Below are 21,556 nucleotides of genomic sequence, written 5' to 3' on the forward strand. Positions count from 1 at the left end.
GCTGCGTGTCTAATAGTGTAATGAATGAACCTGGGTTTAAATTCACACTATTTCAAATAAAAGCAAATTCCTAAGACTATCCTAATTATGCCCAAATGCCAAAATCTTACTTAATCCTGCCTTTAGCAAAATATGAAGAACTATTCGCCGGTGTAGTTTCAGGCCTCGCCGTGGGAGCACGTGAGCCGCTCGTGATGGAGGCGTAGAAACTTTCGGGTCCAGCGGAGCACTTGGGTGGGTCCCGTGGAAAGCAGAGGATTCTTGGTCCGAACCTCAGCGTTCGTGAGGAAAAGTCTCTGATCAGAATAAGATGCACAGCGCTTTTGAGTTAAAAAGGATTCAATCGCTTCTTAACTTTTAACTGCCTGGGCTGCAGTCGTGACGTCACTTCTAATGCAAGTAAACCGGTTGTAACTCAGGTTGAGTTTAAAGATCGCGCGACTCTAGAGTTTACCTTTGCCAAGGGTAAGAAAGAAAAATCGCGCTGAGTGATGGATCTTGCAAGAAAGAAGACGTCTTTTTGGGTGGAGAGCGCCTCTTTATACGTCCAGATTCATCGGAAGCCAGACGTGAGAGACAAAGATGGTGGAGCTTCCGCTTGGATTTATGCGTGCATGGCAGACTGACGTAGGTGATCCCGCCCACGCGTGATGTAGGTCACACGGAAGTTGCCTGGGAATTGTGGTTCTGACACAAGATGGCGGCATGATACCTACAGTCCCCCTTTTGGTCTCAGGGGTATGACGGAGTCGTAGCACTGAGAGCACCGTATCGTATCATCGCCGTGTCCATAGTCCTTGAGGTAGACTTGCTCTGCACAGTCCATGGTGTCCTGCGGAGACTGTGTAAACTTGTGAGTTCCAGTAAGACAGTTGGAGACAGAGGCATTTTGGGCATATCACTATGGGCATTTTGGGCATATAATCACTAACTAACTAGATCAAAACCACATCAAAAAAACTAAACATGGAACATGAAACATGTAGTGTTCAATTTCTTATGCATAAAAAAAACAAGAAAAGAGAAGAAATGAAGGAAGGAAAGAAGTATTAGTGTTTGGGTTGGCAAACCTAATCTTCTGGGAAGGTGATAGCAGTGGGGGGTCTGGCTAGAAAGCGTGCGCTACTGCGGCTAGCTGTCGGGGACACAGACCATCTTATCTAGCTAGGTGTGTAGTGTTATGTATGGGTTGCCTGGGCAGACCCAGTGGATGTCTTTCGTGAAGGTGCACATCTCTAAGTTTTGTGGATTCACAAAAGTGAGGATAGCACTGCCAAGACTATATGCCAGGTGTATTTGCGATGAATACACACTAGTAATAATAGCGGATTTTAGTATTTTATCTACCATGTTATACTGAAGGGTTACTTCATTGTGTTGGTGAAGTCTGACCGGGAATGTTAGCGTACACTTATGGTTGAGTGATGCGTACAAGCTAGGTGGACATGATGGGCCTAGCTGTCGTCCACCCCCTTTTGGAGTGAGGACTGTTCAAAAGGTTTGATTTGATTATCATGGAAATCGACATGAAAGCATTTGATTAGGCCTAGATGTCCTAATGTGATACGCGACGGGGAACGGTTTTCCCACGATCGAAAGGTCTCGACCAGGGTGGTAGGAACTTCTCTGAGATTTGGGCGTAGTAGGCTTTGTGTCCTTCTACTCTCGAATCGAGATTCTTTTGGGCACCTGTAAAGGTTGACTGTAGGTGGCGTTGTAGGTCGGCGACATGTTGACGTGCGGTGTATGCAATCGCGACGCTCATGGCCTCTGGTTTGTATAGGAGATGCGGGGGAAGAACCGACTCTCGCCCAGTCATCATCCCAAAGGGTGTGACTTCAGTGGCGCAATGAGGGGTGGACCGAATGGTCCTTAGCACCAAGGGAAGTTTCACGTCCCAAATTTTACCATGGTTTGTGATATACTTTCGCAGCATGCTCACAATGGTTTGAATGGCTCGTTCAGTCTGACCAGAGAATTGAGGGTGGTACGCGATATGGAATTTCGCCTCGACACCTAACATGTTCCACAGCGCAGCCATTACACCAGTGGTGAAATGGGTGTCTGTTTCTGAGTCGATGGATAGAGGGAGGTTTTTCAAAGAGTTGTGGCCACTAGGGGGAATCGCGATGTCGGGTGTTTCGACACCGGACTCGGTGCGCAAAGACATGAACTGAAGTTCATCAGAAATTTGATCTTGCGTGGCACTCGGTTGATCGGTGTTCGCACTAATCTCGTCACAACGGTTTTGTGCATATTTTGTGGGATCCAACGACTGTGGGGTTTTGTGTGAAGCTGACTAAGTTTATGTCACAGGGCTTGGTTGGGATTGGGTCGCCTTGTGAGAGCCGTGTGTCTGAGAAATGGTGGTGAAGACTTTAGCGCACATGAGAGGTGCGTTTTGTGTGTTTGCCTTCGCCACCGGGGGGGGGCCCTACATCCTGACCCTCGCCTGCTGTTTCAGAGGGATCTCCTCCCCCTTTCACGAGATATACCCGTGGTTCCTGGCCTAGTCATGCCAGCAAATAGCTTTTTGCCATTTTTCTTGGGCTCTTTTGTTTTATCTGTTGAGGGGTCTGACGTCTCCTGTAACAGTTCTTTAATCTCAGCCAACTGGGCTTTTAAAGAGTCCAGCTCTGAGTGGAACTCACCAGGTTGGTCTGAGTCACTGTGTTGGTCGTCTCTACCCTTGCGTTTAGAGCTACGGTCAGAATGCTTCTGCCGTTTCTGGTCAGAGTGGGGATGACGGTTTTGCTGCCAACCGTTTTGTTCCCTATGACCCTTTTCATGTGATGGGCGATTGCCATCGTCACTGTGGACTCGCCCTCGGTCCCTCCTGGCCTTACCTTGTCAATTTTTCCACTCACCCTTGTGATGGCTCGGCAAGGATCGGGCTGGACCGGAATTTTTCCAGGTAGGTCCCCCTTTTGGAGCGTCGCCTCCTAAGGTTAGCGGGGGCCCATTTGCATCCTGGAGCCTAAGGACTCTGGGGTCATCATCGTTTCCGTTTGCGGTTTTGACGATGGTCTCCCAGGTCATTTGGGCTAGTCGCCTAATTTCCCTCATCGAATAGCGACCTTGTCGACACGTCAGTGTGACATGGGTCCGCACGCTTGGGTGGAGGTTATGTAAGAAGAGAGATATGAAACCTCTATCTTCTTCCAACCCTGGTGCGCTACTACCTTGGAAATAGGCGGTACGTAGCCGTCTGTAATATTCACGAGGCGCCTCAGACCGTTTTTGTTTGACTTGTAATGCACACAATATCGTGGAGGTTTCGTCCGTGTATGGCGCATATTCTTCCCTCATGTAATTGCGAAGTTTCGAATAACTATCGCAAATGTTTGGGGGTAGTGTCTCTAAAAAGGCACGAACGCTACTACTGGAGGTCTTCCAGATTAGTCTCAGTTTTTCACGTGTTGTGGCATTCGGCAGGTCCATCAGGCATCGGTCAATTCCTCGTAAATAATCATTTACGTTAGTTCTTTGATTGTCGGGATCGAATTGTTCGATATCTTGGGCAAGTAGGTCAATTTGCCGTAAGCGAAGGGTTTGGTGCACGTCCTTGTGCGACTTTCTTGGCTCTTCTGAGCACTCACTATCTAAGCTACTCTGGTGTTGTTCCCGTTTCGCACTAGATTCATAATCTGATTCATCTGGAGATTGATCAGGGAAACTGAAGCGCACTGACCTAGGTGTGCTACGGGCCTGGGCTCCGGATGAGCGCAGGATGGCTCCATCTTGGCTAGACGACGGAGTCGTGTAGCGAGTTGGAGTTTGGCGGGGTGTCTGGTTCTCGACCAGATCATTTACAGTGTCCGGTTCGGATGCCTCTTTCCGCTCTGAGCTTTGGCGCATTGTTGGGGGTCTTTCATGCCCCTCGCGCTGCTCTTGGGGGGTCTGCTCCTGGGCAGCCCTCTTAGCAACCATTTCGGCTTTCTCTAGCCGTTCGGTGCAATCATCAAGGGAGGTCTTCAAGAGCTCACACTCCCTATGTAAATCATTATTATCGGCTGTCAGCTTGGCGTTGCTGGTGGTCAGCCTTTCAACCTCTCTGCGAAGGCATCTGATTTCTGAATCAGCATTTTGGAAGTATGATAGGAATAGCTTACCTAGTGCCGCTTGGACACTAATAGTTGTTCTTTTTGGATCTCTCGTATGTTTGTTTGAATTATCTAAGTTGTTTTGGCATTCACTCTCACTCGTGTACTTAATGTTTGCCGTTTCGGAGGCAGAGCAGTGAATATGGTCTGCGATGACCTCAAGGAGAGACACGTCTTGAGCGTTGTCTTCCATTTTTGAGACACGAGGGGATGCCATTTTTCTTAGGCTGGATACTAGATAATTAATCAAGTTAATTATTAATTTAATCATTATTAATTAACTATGTAATTAATTAATAAGGTTTATTTGGAAATGCTCTCTTATCCTAAGTTGAATAGGTTATGAGTATTGGTGATATGGTTATCACACTACTGTTAACCGTTTTAACACACCTGGGGATATACCTTAGCAGTTGCTGAATTAAACTGACTTTATTTGTTGTTGAACAATATTCCAGAAGTCAACAAACCGATCTGCCTCACACGGGGCACCAATTTAACTGTGGGTGCAATCAGTTAATTATTGATATTAAGTGATCAATCTTGTTAAATCAGTCTCATTAAATTTTGAAGGTTAATAATTAAAATGAATCAATCCCATTGAATCGTTTAATTTGACTCGTTTGAATTGAATCATACCATAGAATCAGTCTCATTTGAAGTGAATCATTCAGTGAATCGTTTAGTGAATCATTTAGTGAATCGTTCAATGAATCATTTAGTGAATCATTCAATGAATCGTTTAGTGAATCATACCATTAATCCTGGTGCTTAATAATAAATTACCAAACAGCTAAATTATGGTATATTTCCAAATTATTACGATCACTTACCATATTACATAACATATGCACCCTTTTTGAATTCTTTGAGAAGATTGGGGACTTCAGATATTGTTGTTCACACAAATAAACACAGTTTGTTTAATAAATGAAATTATACAAAGATAAAAAGATAAAATAATAAATCAATATATACAAGCAGTGAGGTAGGGGTGTGTGTGTGTGTGTGTGTGTGTGTGTGTGTGTGTGTGTGTGTGTGTGTAGGACTTGACCATGTGTTTAGCCCCGTGTAGCTAACTACACGTGGTGGAGGCCTAGCTTGTTGGTAGCTAAACAAAAGAATGTTATCTAAACAGAACAAAGGATTAGCTCTGTGTTTAGCTTTGTGTTGCTAGTGTGAGTTTGCTAAAGGCCCTATGGCCTAGCTAAAGTGTGTTTGTTAGGCCTGGTGAGGCCTACTGAGCACGTGTTGCTAAAGACAAAGGGAAGCTATCTAAAGTGTATCAGGCCTGGTGAGCACGTGTTCTCTCAGTAACAAAAGATTCCACACTCAACATTACCAAACTCACTGAAACCTTGATAAGGTCAAAATGTATGATAAAGAAATTAGTGTTAGTCAGAATAAGAGAGAGAGAGAGAGAGAGAGAAGCATGCGCAGCCTATCTATTAAACACTTGAGAGAACATAGAACCAAAATAAAACACGCTGCGTGTCTAATAGTGTAATGAATAAACCTGGGTTTAAATTCACACTATTTCAAATAAAAGCAAATTCCTAAGACTATCCTAATTATGCCCAAATGCCAAAATCTTACTTAATCCTGCCTTTAGCAAAATATGAAGAACTATTCGCCGGTGTAGTTTCAGGCCTCGCCGTGGGAGCACGTGAGCCGCTCGTGATGGAGGCGTAGAAACTTTCGGGTCCAGCGGAGCACTTGGGTGGGTCCCGTGGAAAGCAGAGGATTCTTGGTCCGAACCTCAGCGTTCGTGAGGAAAAGTCTCTGATCAGAATAAGATGCACAGCGCTTTTGAGTTAAAAAGGATTCAATCGCTTCTTAACTTTTAACTGCCTGGGCTGCAGTCGTGACGTCACTTCTAATGCAAGTAAACCGGTTGTAACTCAGGTTGAGTTTAAAGATCGCGCGACTCTAGAGTTTACCTTTGCCAAGGGTAAGAAAGAAAAATCGCGCTGAGTGATGGATCTTGCAAGAAAGAAGACGTCTTTTTGGGTGGAGAGCGCCTCTTTATACGTCCAGATTCATCGGAAGCCAGACGTGAGAGACAAAGATGGTGGAGCTTCCGCTTGGATTTATGCGTGCATGGCAGACTGACGTAGGTGATCCCGCCCACGCGTGACGTAGGTCACACGGAAGTTGCCTGGGAATTGTAGTTCTGACACAAGATGGCGGCATGATACCTACATCTAGAATGTCCTTGGTGGAAACCCAGCTTTGTTCTTCAGGTCCATAACCCTCCCAATCTACCAGGTATTTGACTTGCCCTCTTCTACGTCTAGAGTCAAGAATCTTATTTACCTGGTAGATGGGTTCACCCTCTAAGTAGTGTTCTGGGTGTTCTTGAACCGGTGCGTTTTTGGCAAGAGGGCCCAGGATAGCCGATTTCAAATTGGAGACATGGAACGTGGGAGATAACCTGCTGTGAGGGGGGAGTTCTAAGCAATAAGAGACTTCATTAATGCGACGCAGTACCTTGAGTGACCCAATGTAATGTAGCTGAAGTTTTCTGCAGGTGTTGGGCTCTCTGAGATTTCTTGTGGCCACCCATAATCTGTCACCCAGAGAAAAGTCTGGATTGTCTCCTCTGTGTTTGTCCACATATTCTTTATACTTGGCATTGATTGTCTCCAGATGTTGGTGTACCTCCTCCCATACTGTCTGACTACATGCAAACCAGTCTTCCACAGCTTGTACTTGCTATATTGTCCCAGGGGAACAAGGGCGGTTGATAGCCGAGTATGACTGAGTATGTTAACTGTGTTACAGAATGTCTGAGAGAGTTTTGTGCATACTCAGCCCATGGGAGAAAATGTGCCCAGTCCCCCTGGTTACGCATGCAGAAGATCCTCAGGAAGCAACCAATTTCCTGGTTGGCTCTCTCAACTTGGCCATTTGCTTGAGGATGGTAGCCAGATGTAAGGCTCACTGATACCCCTAACCTTTCCATGAAGCAGGTCCAGAAACGTGAAATGAACTGAGAGCCCCAGTCACTGACTATATCCTTGGGGATACAATAGTATCTAAATACTTCCTAGAAGAGTAGTTCTGCTGTTTGGGATGCCGTTGGGATGCCAGGTAAGGGGATGAGCTTGAGAGCTTTAGAGAAACAGCCAATAGTTACCATAATGCTAGTGTTACCTTCTGAGGGAGGGAGGTCAGTGATGAAGTCAATGGCTATATGGGATCAGGGTCTCTGAGGAATAGGGAAGGGGCACAGTTTGCTGGCAGGAAGGGTTCTAGGAACCTTTGTTTGGGCACAAATAGAACATGATGCAATGAACTGGTTAATCTCAGTGAGCATGTTCTCCCACCAATACTTATTCTTCAGCATTTGATGAGTACATTGACTACCAGGATGTCCCATGGCGGGAGATACATGGGCCCATGTGATGAGTCAACCTTGAAGCCAATTAGGCACATAGAGTAAGCCAGGTGGGAGGTTAGTGGGGAGAGTTTGCAGTTGAGAACTTCTTATCTTTCTGTTTAGGTCCCAGGTGATGGACTGTACAAAACAGTGGGGTGGGAGAATGGGGTCAGTGAGAGAATTTTGGTGAGAAGGACCGAAGGTTCAAGATAGGGCATCTGCCTTGGTATTCTTAGAACCAGGGCGAAATGAAATTGTGAAATTGAATCTCATAAAAAAGAGCACCCACCTGGCCTGGCAAGGATTTAGCCTCTTGGCTTTCTTGAGATATTCAAGGTTCTTGTGGTCAGTGAGAATTACAAATGGGTGAGTGGCTCCCTCTAGCCAATGTCACCACTCTTCAAGGGCTAGTTTAATGGTGAGCAGTTCTCTGTTGCCAACATCATAGTTCCTTTCTGCAGAAATGGGGGGGGGGGGTTTTGGAAAGAAGGCTACTGGATAAAGTTTCTGTTTCTCCCCAAAACACTGAGACAGAATCACCCCTACTCCAGTGTTGGATGCATCCACCTCCAAGGTGAAAGGTTTGGTTAGATCAGGATGATGGAGGACCGGAGCAGAGGTGAAGGCCTGCTTGAGACGCTGGAATGCTTCTTCGGCCATGGGGTTCCACTGGAGGCGCTTAGGTCCCTTTTTAAGCAGAGCTGTTAAGGGAGCAGCTATCCTACTGAAACCCCTAATGAACCGACGATAGAAGTTCATGAAACCCAAGAAACACTGAAGATCCCTTATGGATGAGGGTGTGGGCCAGGACATAACCGCAGAGACCTTGGATGAATCCATGCTAACTCCATCTGTGCTAATAATGTATCCTAAGAAGGAGATACGAACTTAATGAAACTCACATTTCTCTGCTTTGACGTAGAGGTGATTCTCTAGCAGGCGTTTGAGAACAGCTCAGACATGCTCCTGGTGACTTCCTTTGTCTGGGGAGTAAATCAGGACGTCGTCTACGTACCCGATGGCATATCTACCTAGCATGTCCCGTACTACATCGTTAATTAGACACTGGATCACTATAGGTGCCAAAGAAAGGCCATACAGCATTATCCGGTACTCAAAATGGCCGGCAGTGGTGCTAAAAGCAGTCTTCCATTCACTGCCTTTTTTATCCTGATTAGGTTATACGCACTGCATAAGTCTAGTTTTGAAAAGATCTTTACTGATCTGAGTTGTTCTAAGGCCGCAGGAACAAGAGGAAGGGGATAAGGATATTTGCCAGATACCTGGTTCAAACCTCTGGAATCAATACATGGTCAAAGTCCACCACCTTGTTTCTCCACAAAGAAGAAGCCCACAGAAACTGAAGATTTAGAAGGGTGGATGTATCCTTGCTTAAGGGCCTCTTGAATGTACTCCTCCATGGCTGCCTGTTCCTTCTGGGACAGGGGATATATACGCCCCCGTGGTGGTGACATGCCTGGCAGTAGGTCAATAGCACAGTCATAGGGCCAATGTAATGGTAGCCTGCAAGCCTTTCCCTTGCTAAAGACCTCCTGCAGGTCCATGCAACATTCAGGAAACTTATCCATGGAGTCTGGTTGAGGACTCTCCACAGAGGTGGATGAAAGATTGACTTGGGGATGAGAAATACAGTTCTGAAAGCAAGTGGACGACCATTGGAGAGTTTCCTTGTTCTGCCATGATATCAAGGGGTCGTGAAGCTGAAGCCAAGGGTGACCAAGAATGAGATCATGACTTACAGTGGTGGTGACATAAAGGGAGATATGCTCTGAATGTAGGACTCCCACTTGGATATGAATTGGTGTGGTATGCATAGTGACGAAATCATCTCCTAGAGGTCCTCCGTTGATGGTCCTAATGCTGAGTGCGCTTTGCAGAGAGGTTGTGGGCAGGTTGAACTTCTGTACGATAGTGCGGCTGATAAAGTTCCCCTCTGCCCCTGAATCAATAAAAGCCAAAAGAACGTGTGGAGGATGTCAATTTTAGTAACACTGCATGGAACTTTAAATGATTTGGCATTGAACTTTCTCACCGGACTCACAGTGTGTGTTGGACCTTCTGCTGGAGCTGCAGGGGATGGACAGATAGGACAGTGATTGAGCTGATGCTCGGAGCTCCCGCAGTAGAAGCACAAACCCTCCCTTTTCCTCCTTTTACCCTCTGAGCATGTTAATTGGGTGCATGTTACTTCCATGGGTGAGCTGTCCTCAGAAATTGTAACCGGCTTAGCACTTTCCTGAATGGAGGGTCAGTGTGCTAATAGATGATCAAGATGAATGGTTAAGTCGATGAGAGAGTCCAGCGTGAGTTGTTCATCTCTGCAGGCTAGTTGGCTAAGGATCTCTGGGTGCAGACTTTGGCGGAAAATAGCTTTCAGGGCTTAAATACTTAGCCATGCTTTGGGAACCTTGTGAAATGGTGAGCAAACTTTCATCTACTTCAATCCCTTCAGGTTCATGGTCGAACACTCTCTTAAACAGAGAGAGGAACTGCTCATATGATGTCATCTGCTCATTGTCCTTGTTCCACATGGCACTTGCTCAGTGGAGTGCTTTACCTGTGAGAAAGGAAAGGAACTTAGCGGTCTTGTGTTTATCAGAAAGGTTTGGCATGGTAGCGAAATACATGGAGCATTGAAGTAAAAAACTTTTACAGTCAAGAGCATCTCTGGCGAATTTCTCTGGTGTAGGGAGCTGTAGACTGGGGCTAGGAATGGACTCAGGGTGTGGTAGGAGGGCCTGTGACATCACGGTTGCTAGTTGCATCATTCAGGTGTTGAGGTCTGCTAGCATCTGTTGATGTTCTCCTAATAAGCATCCCTGAGCATTCAGAGCAGTCTGCTTCGCCTCTTCCGCTACACCCATGGTCGGCGAAGTATCCTGCCAGAGTGCAGGCACTTACGGATGTATGTGCAGAGGAGTGTGGGGTGCAGACTGTAGACAAAGCCAAGACGAGAGACAGGAAGCAAGGTCAGGAAAGTAGCGAGGGTCAGGCGATCACCAAACAAAGTTGTAGAGGCAAGACAAAGAGCATAAATGAAATAGGGCAAGCAAAGGTCAGAAAGTTGAGAGGCAGACAGAAAGTACAAGGCTTGGTATGAACTGGATGAAACAGAATGATACTTTGCACTGGAGTTGCATGAGAGAGTGGCTTAAGTAGGGAGAGAGGTAACTAGGGAGATGAGTGGCAGCTGTAATCAATAGTCTGGTGACAGAGGGTGCTGTGGTTCTTGGGGATTACAGTTCAGTGTCCATGTTTGTAGTTTGGATGTTCTCACCAGGTTTACTGACAGTCATAAAAAGAAATGACCATTGCAGTAACCATAGATTCACAAGTGAGGCTGCATACCATGAATGGTATTTGCTTCATTAACTAGATGCCAAAATGAACTTCAAATTTATCTTTTTATTATATATATACTGTATATATATAGCATCTCATTATCTCTAGCTGCTTTATCCTGTTCTACAGGGTCGCAGGCAAGCTGGAGCCTATCCCAGCTGACTACGGGCGAAAGGCGGGGTACACCCTGGACAAGTCGCCAGGTCATCACAGGGCTGACACATAGACACAGACAACCATTCACACTCACACCTACGGTCAATTTAGAGTCACCAGTTAACCTAACCGTCTTTGGGGGAAACTGGAGCACCTGGAGGAAACCCACGTGGACACGGGGAGAACATGCAAGCTCCGCACAGAAAGGCCCTCGCCGGCCACGGGGCTCGAACCCGGACCTTCTTGCTGTGAGGCAACAGCGCTAACCACTACGCCAAGCCAAGACGCCCGTATATATATATATATATATATATATATATATATATATATACACAATGGTGTGAAAAAGTGTTTGCCCCTTCCTGATTTATTTTTTTGCATGTTTGTCACATTTAAATGTTTCAGATCATCAAACAAATTTAAATATTAGACAAAGATAACACAAGTAAACACAAAATGCAGTTTTTAAATGAAGGTTTTTTTATTATTAAGGGGAAAAAAATCTAAACCTACATGACCCTATGTGAAAAAGTGATCCTCCCCCCCTTAAAACATAAATTAACTGTGGTTTATCACATCTTTGGAAAACTGAGTTCAATTTCTCTAGCCACACCCAGGCCTGATTACTGCCACACCTGTTCTCAATCAAGAAATCACTTAAATAGGACCTGCCTGACAAAGTAGATCAAAAGATCCTCAAAAGCTAGACATCATGCTGCGATCCAAAGAAATTCAGGAACAAATGAGAAACAAAGTAATTGAGATCTATCAGTCTGGGAAAGATTATAAAGCCATTTCTAAAGCTTTGGGACTCCAGCGAACCACAGGGAGAGCCATTATCCAGAAATGGCGACAACATAGAACAGTGGTGAACCTTCCCAGGAGTGGCTGGTCGACCAAAATTACCCCAAGAGCGCAGCAACGACTCATCCAAGAGGTCACAAAAGACCCCATAACAACATCCAAAGAACTGCAGGCCTCACTTGCCTCAGTTAAGGTCAGTGTTCATGACTCCACCATAAGAAAGAGACTGGGCAAAAATGGCCTGCATGGCAGAGTTCCAAGACGAAAACCACCGCTGAGCAAAAAGAACAAAAAGGTTCATCTCAGTTCTGACAGAAAACATCTTGATGATCCCCAAGACTTTTGGAAAAATGCTCTGTCGACTGACAAGACAAAAGTTGAACTTTTTGGGAGGTGTATGTCCCATTACATCTGGCGTAAAAGTAACACAGCATTTCAGAAAAGGAACATCATACCAACAGTAAAATATGGTGGTGGTAGTGTGATGGTCTGGGGCTGTGTTGCTGCTTCAGGACCTGGAAGACTTGCTGTGGTAAATGGAACCATGAATTCTGCTGTCTACCAAAAAATCCTGAAGGAGAATGTCTGGCCATCTGTTTGTGACCTCAAGCTGAAGTGCACTTGGGTTCTGCGGCAGGACAATGATCCAAAACACACCAGCAAGTCCACCTCTGAATGGCTTAAGAAAAACAAAATGACTTTGGAGTGGCCTAGTCAAAGCCCTGACCTGAATCCGATTGAGATGCCGTGGCATGACCTTAAAAAGGCGGTTCATGCTCGAAAACCCTCCAATGTGGCTGAATTACAACAATTGTACAATGATGAGTGGGCCAAAATTCCTCCACAGCGCTGTGTGGAGGAACTGGCTCATTGCCAGTTATCGCAAACGCTTGATTGCAGTTATTGCTGCTAAGGGTGGCCCAACCAGTTATTAGGTTTAGGGGGCAATCACTTTTTCACACAGGGTCGTGTATGTTTGGATTTTTTCCCCCCTTAATAATAAAAACCTTCATTTAAAAACTGCATTTTGTGTTCACTTGTGTTATCTTTGTCTAATATTTAAATTTGTTTGATGATCTGAAACATTTTATTGTGACAAACATGCAAAAGAAAAAGAAAATCAGGAAGGGGGCAAACACTTTTTCACACCACTGTGTGTATATATATATCCTAAACCTCTATAATATATATTAAAGGATGTAAGGAACTTTCAGTACTGAGAGAGACTTGTACCAATGCTATGTAGACTCGCCAAATGCAATTTGTTCAGCGATCAGGAGCACTTGGTCCATAAAAACGGAGAGCAGTTAACGACATAAATCATTTAAGACACTCAAACAGTAAGTAAAATTATGCAGTATTTCTATTTGACAGTATAATGAAATTTTCTTTTTTTTCATTACGAGAATCATTAATCTGTCCTTGAAAGTATATGTAAAGAATGAATATTACTGTGGTCCATTCAACATGACAAGAGGGTGAAGTATGAATTCATATATATTCATGAGACATAAAAGGCTCAAAATTAGAATGTATACATTTGAAATGATAAACCTGCAGGCATTGCATACCGTAGCATTTATTTGAATATAATTTATCTCTCTCTACATAAGGATGCATATATCGATATAAAATGTTCTGAAATCATATAAACACATTTTATGTGTGCTTATGTACCTGATTTTTGTCAATATAGGTAATCAGTCCATTATCTATACCACATATCTGTCAGGGGGAAACTAGAACCAATCCCAGCTGGTAGTCAGTTCATGTCACAATATGTTACATTAATACAAAAATACCAAACAGGCTCTTTATCAGTCTTTCATCTATAATCTCATCTATTTAAGTGTTGGAAAAACATTCTGTATTGGGATACAGCAGTAATAAGGAAATCATATAAACCTTTCAATACTGCACTAGTAGGTTCCTAATAATAGGGTCCCAGCTACCAGTGGTAGTGAACTAAAGGTAGGCCATGTCAATTCATAAATTGCATAAGCCAATACAATAAGCCATTAGAATGCAATGATAACAGTATGACATCAACAGTACCCTTCAAAAAAACCTCAAAATTTCCAAGAATTAAGTCTTATAAATTTGCAAGAAAAAGCTTGGATATTCCAGGATTAAAAAGTCAGAAATTCCAAGAATAAGAAGTCATAAAGTTATAAGGAAAAAAAACCCAGAAATTCCACAAAAAATGTTCAGAAATTCCGTGATTAAAAAGTCACAAATTTACAGGGAAAACACGGGAAAATAGTGTGTGTGGGGGGGGTTGTTTGTTTGTTTGTCTGTTTGTTTGTTTTTTGTTGTTGTTTTTTTGCTTGTTTGTCAAGGAACCAGATTGCTTCACTGTGCCAGACTGGATCAACATCATCATGCCACAGCTGACCCAAGAGCTATAGGAAATGTAGTCTTTCCTCTTCGATCACGCAATATTAGAAGAATAAAGTGCTAAGAGATTTTCAACTGAATTTCCCAGAATGCAATGCAGCCGGGACACATGTGATTAATTGTTGCACTTCATGGATTTAACAGGAGATGAATGTATAAACCACATAGGTTTGTTTATCCTTTTTTTTGTCATAGCTGTTTATAAACATATAATTATTATGCAGGACTAGTATCTCATTACTTTCAGTGCATGGATTCTTCTCATCTGCCCAAATCTGTTACTTTGAAATGGCGGAGCAAGGCGTGATCTCCTCCTGGAGCTCGCAATATAATGATTAAAGTGCTAAGAGTGTTTCTCCTACATTTTCCAGAATGTGCTGCAGCCAGGAAGCATGATAGTGCAAATTTATGACTTTATAATCTCTGAGAATATCCGAGGTTTCTCATAAATGTACAACTTTAATCGTGGAAATTCTGAGGGTTTTTTTTTTCTCAGAATATTACCCCTGCCTCAGCTCCACTTTTTTTTAATACCTACAATGGCCCTAATACACTGTCATATGAATCAGTATTTCTCCTTTTACCAGAGTATTTTTACACAAGTATCTGTCCTTCTACTTAAGCAAAGAATGTGTGTACTTGTGCAACCTCTGTTTATTCTGCATTGTTTACACATTTTCAACTTGTGTGTTAGGTTTCACTATACAAAGGTTCATAAGCATATCAGTGTCCCTTTAACACATCAGGTATTGTACATTAAGCATTGTTCATAACATCATTCTGAAGTACAATTAAATTCCTTTCTTCTACTTATAGTAATTATGCACCTGACTACAAAACCTTTCAGAGTATTGGACAAAACCCTGCATCCATCCATCCATCCTGTTTGGGTTGCGGCAAAACCCTGCATGTAAGTATTATATGCCAATATGAATACCAGCAGGTTATGAGTGTGACGCTCATTTGAACATCAGCTCAAGGTTTTTTAGAGGTTATTTGATGACAGTGAATAGATCACAACCTGAGTACACCACAGCACATCTGTATGCTTCCTTCCTCTCCAAACATTATTGTCACTACACAGAAACCTGCAGAATATGCAGCAGTCTCAGAACATGTGGCCGAGACAGGTTGGAAACAGCAGGAAACTGGCTGTCCAGACTGCCCCTACACTCAGATCCCTCCCCTCTCTTCCACCACACACACACACACACACACACACACACACACACACACACACACACACACACACACACAAAAACAGCTAGGCATCTGGATAGATTTCAAGAAACCTGCTCCCAGTGAAGGTTAAGAAAGAAATGATGACAAATTACAAGTTACTTCAGATCCCAAAAAATGCTGAATTGTACTGTTTGGAATTGACAAATCACAGTCTGTCTTCATGCTGAAACTGTAAGCTTAATGCTCCACTTTTATGTTTATCTTTGTGTCTATATTTGTATACTTATGCTTATTATCTATACTGGTTTTCACTCACTGTAAGGTGCTTTATAAATAAAAGTTATATACTATGATATGCACTATATGAATAAAGTTTTATATATAAATAAATCATCATCAAGTTTATAGATTATAACAATAACATATGTCCAAATCCTACCTCCAGCTCTTGAAACTCATCGTCATCATCCACATCATAGGACAGTGTATGAATCTTGGTATCCTCCATCGATAAATCCAGGAATTTGTTGTCAGTGAGCACGAGTCCATCTTTAGTAACGGTAGCAGCGGAGTTGGCAGGAGCCATATCCTCAATGAACGTGGTCTCGCAGCAGTCGCTTCCCTCCCCCCACACTCTCAGCACTCCTTCTGGGTACAGGATGAGGTTGGGCTTATAAAAAGGGTCCAGAGCCTGGGGCAAGGCACTGGGGTTGAGCAGTTGCGGATGGTGCCCACTTATCCGTGTCCCATTTCTGTCCTGACCTGCATGCTCAGGGGAATAATTGACCACCACATGGCCCTGATACTGTGGAGCCGAGTACACTGACACCCGTCCTTCCTTGGTCTCCACCATTACGCTTCGGGTGTTGATCAGACCTTTGCATTTGCAGCACTCAGGTCCCAGGTCACCACCACCTGCTGTTGATAACTTCCTCTGAGCAGGAGGATCTTTCTCCTCTTCTGCTCTGGAGGCAGTTCTGATCCCTGTCTCCATTCTGGCCTAGTGAGAGCTGATGCTGAGGATGGTCCCTGTCCAGGCACTAGTTTGCCTCATGAGTGATCCATGAGAGAAAACATGAGGTGGAAGCATTGCCCTGTTCTCTCCTATATAGAACCACAGCAAACAGGGTCAATAATGATTTAGAATTAGAGCTTCTTATTTTTTTTTAATATTCACAATCAACTCAATTGTGAAGACATTTTTCTATATGTAGCTCCCAAATTACATAAAGTCAGGAGTCTTTTCTTATCACAAGGCTACCACCAGCCCCAGGGCCTCATTTGTAAAAATGTAAATAAAATAAAATTTCCTATTACCTACCAATTTGTTTTTTTGTTAAAAAGTGACATACAAATCAATATTTTTACATATTTAAAAAGCAATTAGGAATATTTTTCTGTGCATAGACATTCTATAAATCAGATTTTCAAATGAACAATCATGCATCCTCATTTAGATTTCTTTTATGCAAGTCTTATGTATCTTTATAAATGAGGCCCCAGGATCAACACATACATTCTTCAGAAGAAATATCTATTGGCTTAACATATATTATCTATTCTCTTAAAAAATATTGATTTTTAAGAGTTTAAAAAGTTGTGCTTGGAATGTCTGTTATAGACAATCATAATAATCAGGACTGCGCAAGATCAATATTTTTCTATTGCTATGTGATGTTACAGATATATTAGTGATCAATAATGGCATTCGTTATGGTTAATGTATTACTTTACATCAGTGCACAAGTTAGCAATTCTGTGTTGTAATGCCACCCATATTCATGAAAACGATTTTATTTATTCATTTTATTCAAATAATTCATTACAAAAATACTGAAATGCAAAAATGGATCCTGATGTATGGTTGACTATATAATCTATTTTTAAATAATATGATGGTAATTAAAACTATTTATCGGAATTGAAGTTTTTTTTTAAAAAAAAACAACAATCCAACCCTTCAGTCAAGCAAATTCTGCTGTACAAAATATCATACTTCCTTAAGTCATTGATTCTTCTCTGTGTGCCTCAGAATAATCTGAAACTGTATGGCCCCATTCCAGGGGATGTACACACGCTTTTCTGCTAAGCTCAGCAAGAAAACCCTTTCTCTAGGTTAAGAGATGTTCTCTTGTTCCCCCAATGCACTCCATGTAAACCGTATTTTGCGTCTAGTGCACTGTAAACATGTCATATAAAATTTCTAACCAATCTTAGAGCTAATTCAAAATAGCTCTAATACTCATTATTTTCCAGTTGGAACATACCAATGTTATTCATGGCAGATCATAACGATGAGTCAGTGAGCCTTCTAAATTTGGTCTCATGAATAGCAAAATACAGTACATAGTTGAGAAGTATTTTATAAAGAACTCACTACTGAGACAGCCCAGCAGTAAGAGCTATGTTGGTTTTACTTTTGAATCCTATGAAGAAAAAAAAATGTAGACTTTGTAAAAGAAAACAGTATTCATTGCTCAGTTGTGGGTCTTTCTTTTCAAATGTGGTGCTAACAGAACATAAACTGACTTTTGCTCCTTGTTCAGTTCCCTAGTTCAGTAGATACTGCTCAAGATATGGAGACAAGATCTGGAGGCTAGATCTTAGTATATTCCACTATTCTGCTCTATCAAGAGCTATCCAGGATGACTATATTTAGAAATTGCCAAATGGTAATAAAAGGTTCTGGACTTATTCACTGTGTAAACCACAATATTCAGTTCTTCTGGTAGAGAGTACAAATTCATACACAGGAGTATATAAGTGAATATGTTCACATGTGACTAAAGGTAAGCTGTAATTATGATTGTAAAGCAAAACCAAAGTATTTAGGAATTACTAAATGCCCATGAACATAGGGCTTGTTAAAAGTATGAGTGCTTAATTGAGTTTAATTGTAAATGCTACACCTGTAGTACTTAATATGTCAGATGTGGTGGTGTCTGCTCTCCATGAGCTTTGATTGTACTCCAGAGTTTCTGGACTGCTATATTGTTATTCATGTTATTGCAGCAAATAACTTCTTCTGTTGCTTGTTATGGTTATTGCCTGTCTGTAAATATCACTATAATCAAATCATATCTCTCGTAGCAGCTCTACCTCTTGTTCTGTTTATTCTCTGACCTCAAGAGGCATGGGAGTGTTTTAACATAATATGATATGGAATATGCATATCATCACTAAGAATACAAATGTCGATGCGCGACCTATTTAAGTTGACAATGATTAACATTATTCTTTACACAATATTTATTGCCATAGTAGTGTCTACTTAACCTTTTAAATTTCAAGTACCCATTGGTGAGTCCAGAGTCACAGTGCTTACTTATGTAATTACAATCCCTTTTCTGTTTAGTAACACTATACACTCTTAGAATAAAAGGTTCTGCTGAGCACCCTAAATGATTTGTTCTGTTTCTCCCTCTGGGGGAAACTCTAAAAGGTTATATGTTATACAACAGAAAAGATTCCAAATAAAGCCTTGATGGAAACTGATCACAACAAATGAGTTTAGTTACAATGCTTAAGTAAATAATAAGCTGAATACAAAGGGTTAATACAAATACAAATAGCAACAATCGTTTTGAATAGAAAGTTTTTTGTGATAATGTTCCATCACTTTGAAAGTACAGTACTGTGCAAAAGTCGTAGGCACATGAGAAATGCTTTAGACCAAAAATGGCTTAAAAATAATGAAATGAAACGTTTCGATGTTTAAAAAGAACATATACAGCAGTCAGCCATAATAAATGACACAAAGTCAATATTTGGTGTGAGACGACCCTTTGCTTTAAAAAAAAAGTAGTCTCAGGTACAGTGAGTGCAGTTTTATAAGGAAATGAGCTGTAGGTTTTACTAAGCATCTTACAGAACCGGGCGGCATGGTGGTGTAGTGGTTAGCGCTGTCGCCTCACAGCAAGAAGGTCCGGGTTCGAGCCCAGTGGCCGGTGAGGGCCTTTCTGTGCGGAATTTGCATGTTCTCCCCGTGTCCGCGTGGGTTTCCTCCGGGTGCTCCGGTTTCCCCCACAGTCCAAAGACATGCAGGTTAGGTTAACTGGTGACTCTAAATTGACCGTAGGTGTGAATGTGAGTGTGAATGGTTGTCTGTGTCTATGTGTCAGCTCTGTGATGACCTGGCGACTTGTCCAGGGTGTACCCCGCCTTTCGCCCGTAGTCAGCTGGGATAGGCTCCAGCTTGCCTGCGACCCTGTAGAACAGGATAAAGCGGCTAGAGATAATGAGATGAGATGAGATGAGATCTTACAGAACCAGCCACAGTTCTTTTGGACACTTTGACTGTCACACTTGCTTCTTAATTTTGCAGCAAAACCCAGTAGCCTTCATTATGTTTTCTTTTTTAAAATCTGAAAAGTGGTCTCTTATGTAATATGCTGCTCAGATACAAACATTTTTTTTTTCTGTAACATTTAATTTTATGCTGGAAAATGAATGTTTGGAACTCTAGAAGTCATAAAATATAAATCTATAACAAAGTTTGTATGAAAAACAAATCGGATGCTGAAGACTTTTGCACAGTACTGTACATGAATAGGCTAGTAGGTAGGTTTGTAGTTGCACCAAATGATTCATTACGAAAAGAATGCATGCAAACAGCACACAATGAATTGCTTCCTCACGCTTTGGTTAAGTAGCCTGATTTTTTACTATCAGACTCTCAGGCGTTTTGGGGCCGCGGTGAGAGCTGTCCGTGGTGCTGAAATATAACCTTCCAGGAAGAAAGACAGAAAAACTAGAATAAGATTCCTAATAGGTACCTTCACAGACAGACCTGGCAATTACATTCAGTTACGCGTAAAATTGCCAGTGCTATGAATTAACACCAACATTTCAAGAGACAAATACCAAACCTTTTGAAACACGTAAATCAAATAGACCTGGCTTCAGGAGGCTGTTATGCGTCGGCGGCATCTTGGTGCAATCATTCATTTGCTGTACAAGTTCGTGATCTGACTGGCAAAGCAAAGCGCTTACCTTCCGAGCCAAGCGCGTGCCATTTGACATTCATTCGCGGAATTTTCTGTTTTATGTCCGTCTTGTATGTGTGTAGAGAAGGTTAAAGAAAAACCTCAATCCAAAGTGTCATTATTTGTGAAATGAGATGGAAAATCAGACAGATGGAGTGGACGCGCCTTTCGTGTAGAAGCGGTGTAAAGGATGCTGCATGGTGACACTGTTTTTCTCCTTCTTCTTCTTCTTCTCAGCGTAGGCTATTACACACACTCCTGCATTTCAAACACGCTTCATCCAGGGTGTCGGGGCTGTGTGGGTGCGTGTGTACTGTCCTTTTATATAAGTCCGCTCGCTTTCCTCCTGGTCCTAAAGAGCAATCCGCTCTGGGACATCCTAAACGCACCACGCCGTCATGTTACGAAAATCATAGCCAATTTAAACCAAATTATGCCTGTCACCATTTCATCTGTGCATATCATCTTGTTCTACGGACAACTCCATAGAGGTGTAAAGTATGATGTTTGAGAAAACTCACTGTTTGATTACAGTTGTTAATCCGATAAATTAGGCTCACAAATTTCCAAACTTTGCTTGGGTTGGTGTCGTTTAACTTAATGTAACATTGCCACCTAGTGATGTTTCTTAGGTAGGAAAAGGTTAGACCTAAAGGAGAATGTGTCCCACACAGTTAATTCACCACCTTGTCAAAACCCTTTGTAAAACAGATATCCCAACACATGATAAACTTTTGAAATCCACATGGCGCTATCTATCTACATACAAAAGAAAAAAATTGCTAGCCTTTTAGTGATGTTTGGTTATTTGGAGCACATGTTCAAGGCCCAGTGGTGCAATGGGTAGCATTGCTGTCTCACAGCTGTAGAGTCCTGGGTTTGATCCTGAGCTCTGGTCACTGTCTGCGTGGAGTTTCTGTGCAAGTTCTCTCTGTGCTCCCATGGGTTTCCTCCGGGGTCTCCAGTTTCCTGCCCCTGTCTAAAAACATGCAAGTAGGTGGTGGATTGGCTACACTATCTGCACCCAGGTGTAAATGTGTGTGCATGGAGCAGCGCACTAAGTGCTGTTGCCTGGTGGCATTGTGGCAGCTGTGCAGGCAGCATGGGACATACAGTGTCTTGCAAAAGTATTCATCCCCCTTTGTGTTTTGTCGCATTACAAGCTGGAATTAAAATGGATTCTT

The 21,556-nt window shown here is 42.5% G+C and overlaps 1 protein-coding gene across 1 annotated transcript in view; it reads right to left on the reverse strand.

Moving 5' to 3' along the window:
• The window catches only part of LOC132888598 (synapse differentiation-inducing gene protein 1), a 62,458-nt gene extending 46,077 nt beyond the window's left edge, over positions 1-16,381 (reverse strand). Inside the window, exon 1 of the mRNA XM_060924645.1 lies at positions 15,827-16,381. Within this exon, the coding sequence (XP_060780628.1) occupies positions 15,827-16,381 (555 nt within the window). The remainder of the gene's footprint in view (positions 1-15,826) is intronic.
• Positions 16,382-21,556: the final 5,175 nt, after the last annotated feature.

The sequence above is a fragment of the Neoarius graeffei genome, chromosome 7 (genome assembly GCF_027579695.1).
Source record: "Neoarius graeffei isolate fNeoGra1 chromosome 7, fNeoGra1.pri, whole genome shotgun sequence".
NCBI lineage: Eukaryota > Metazoa > Chordata > Actinopteri > Siluriformes > Ariidae > Neoarius > Neoarius graeffei.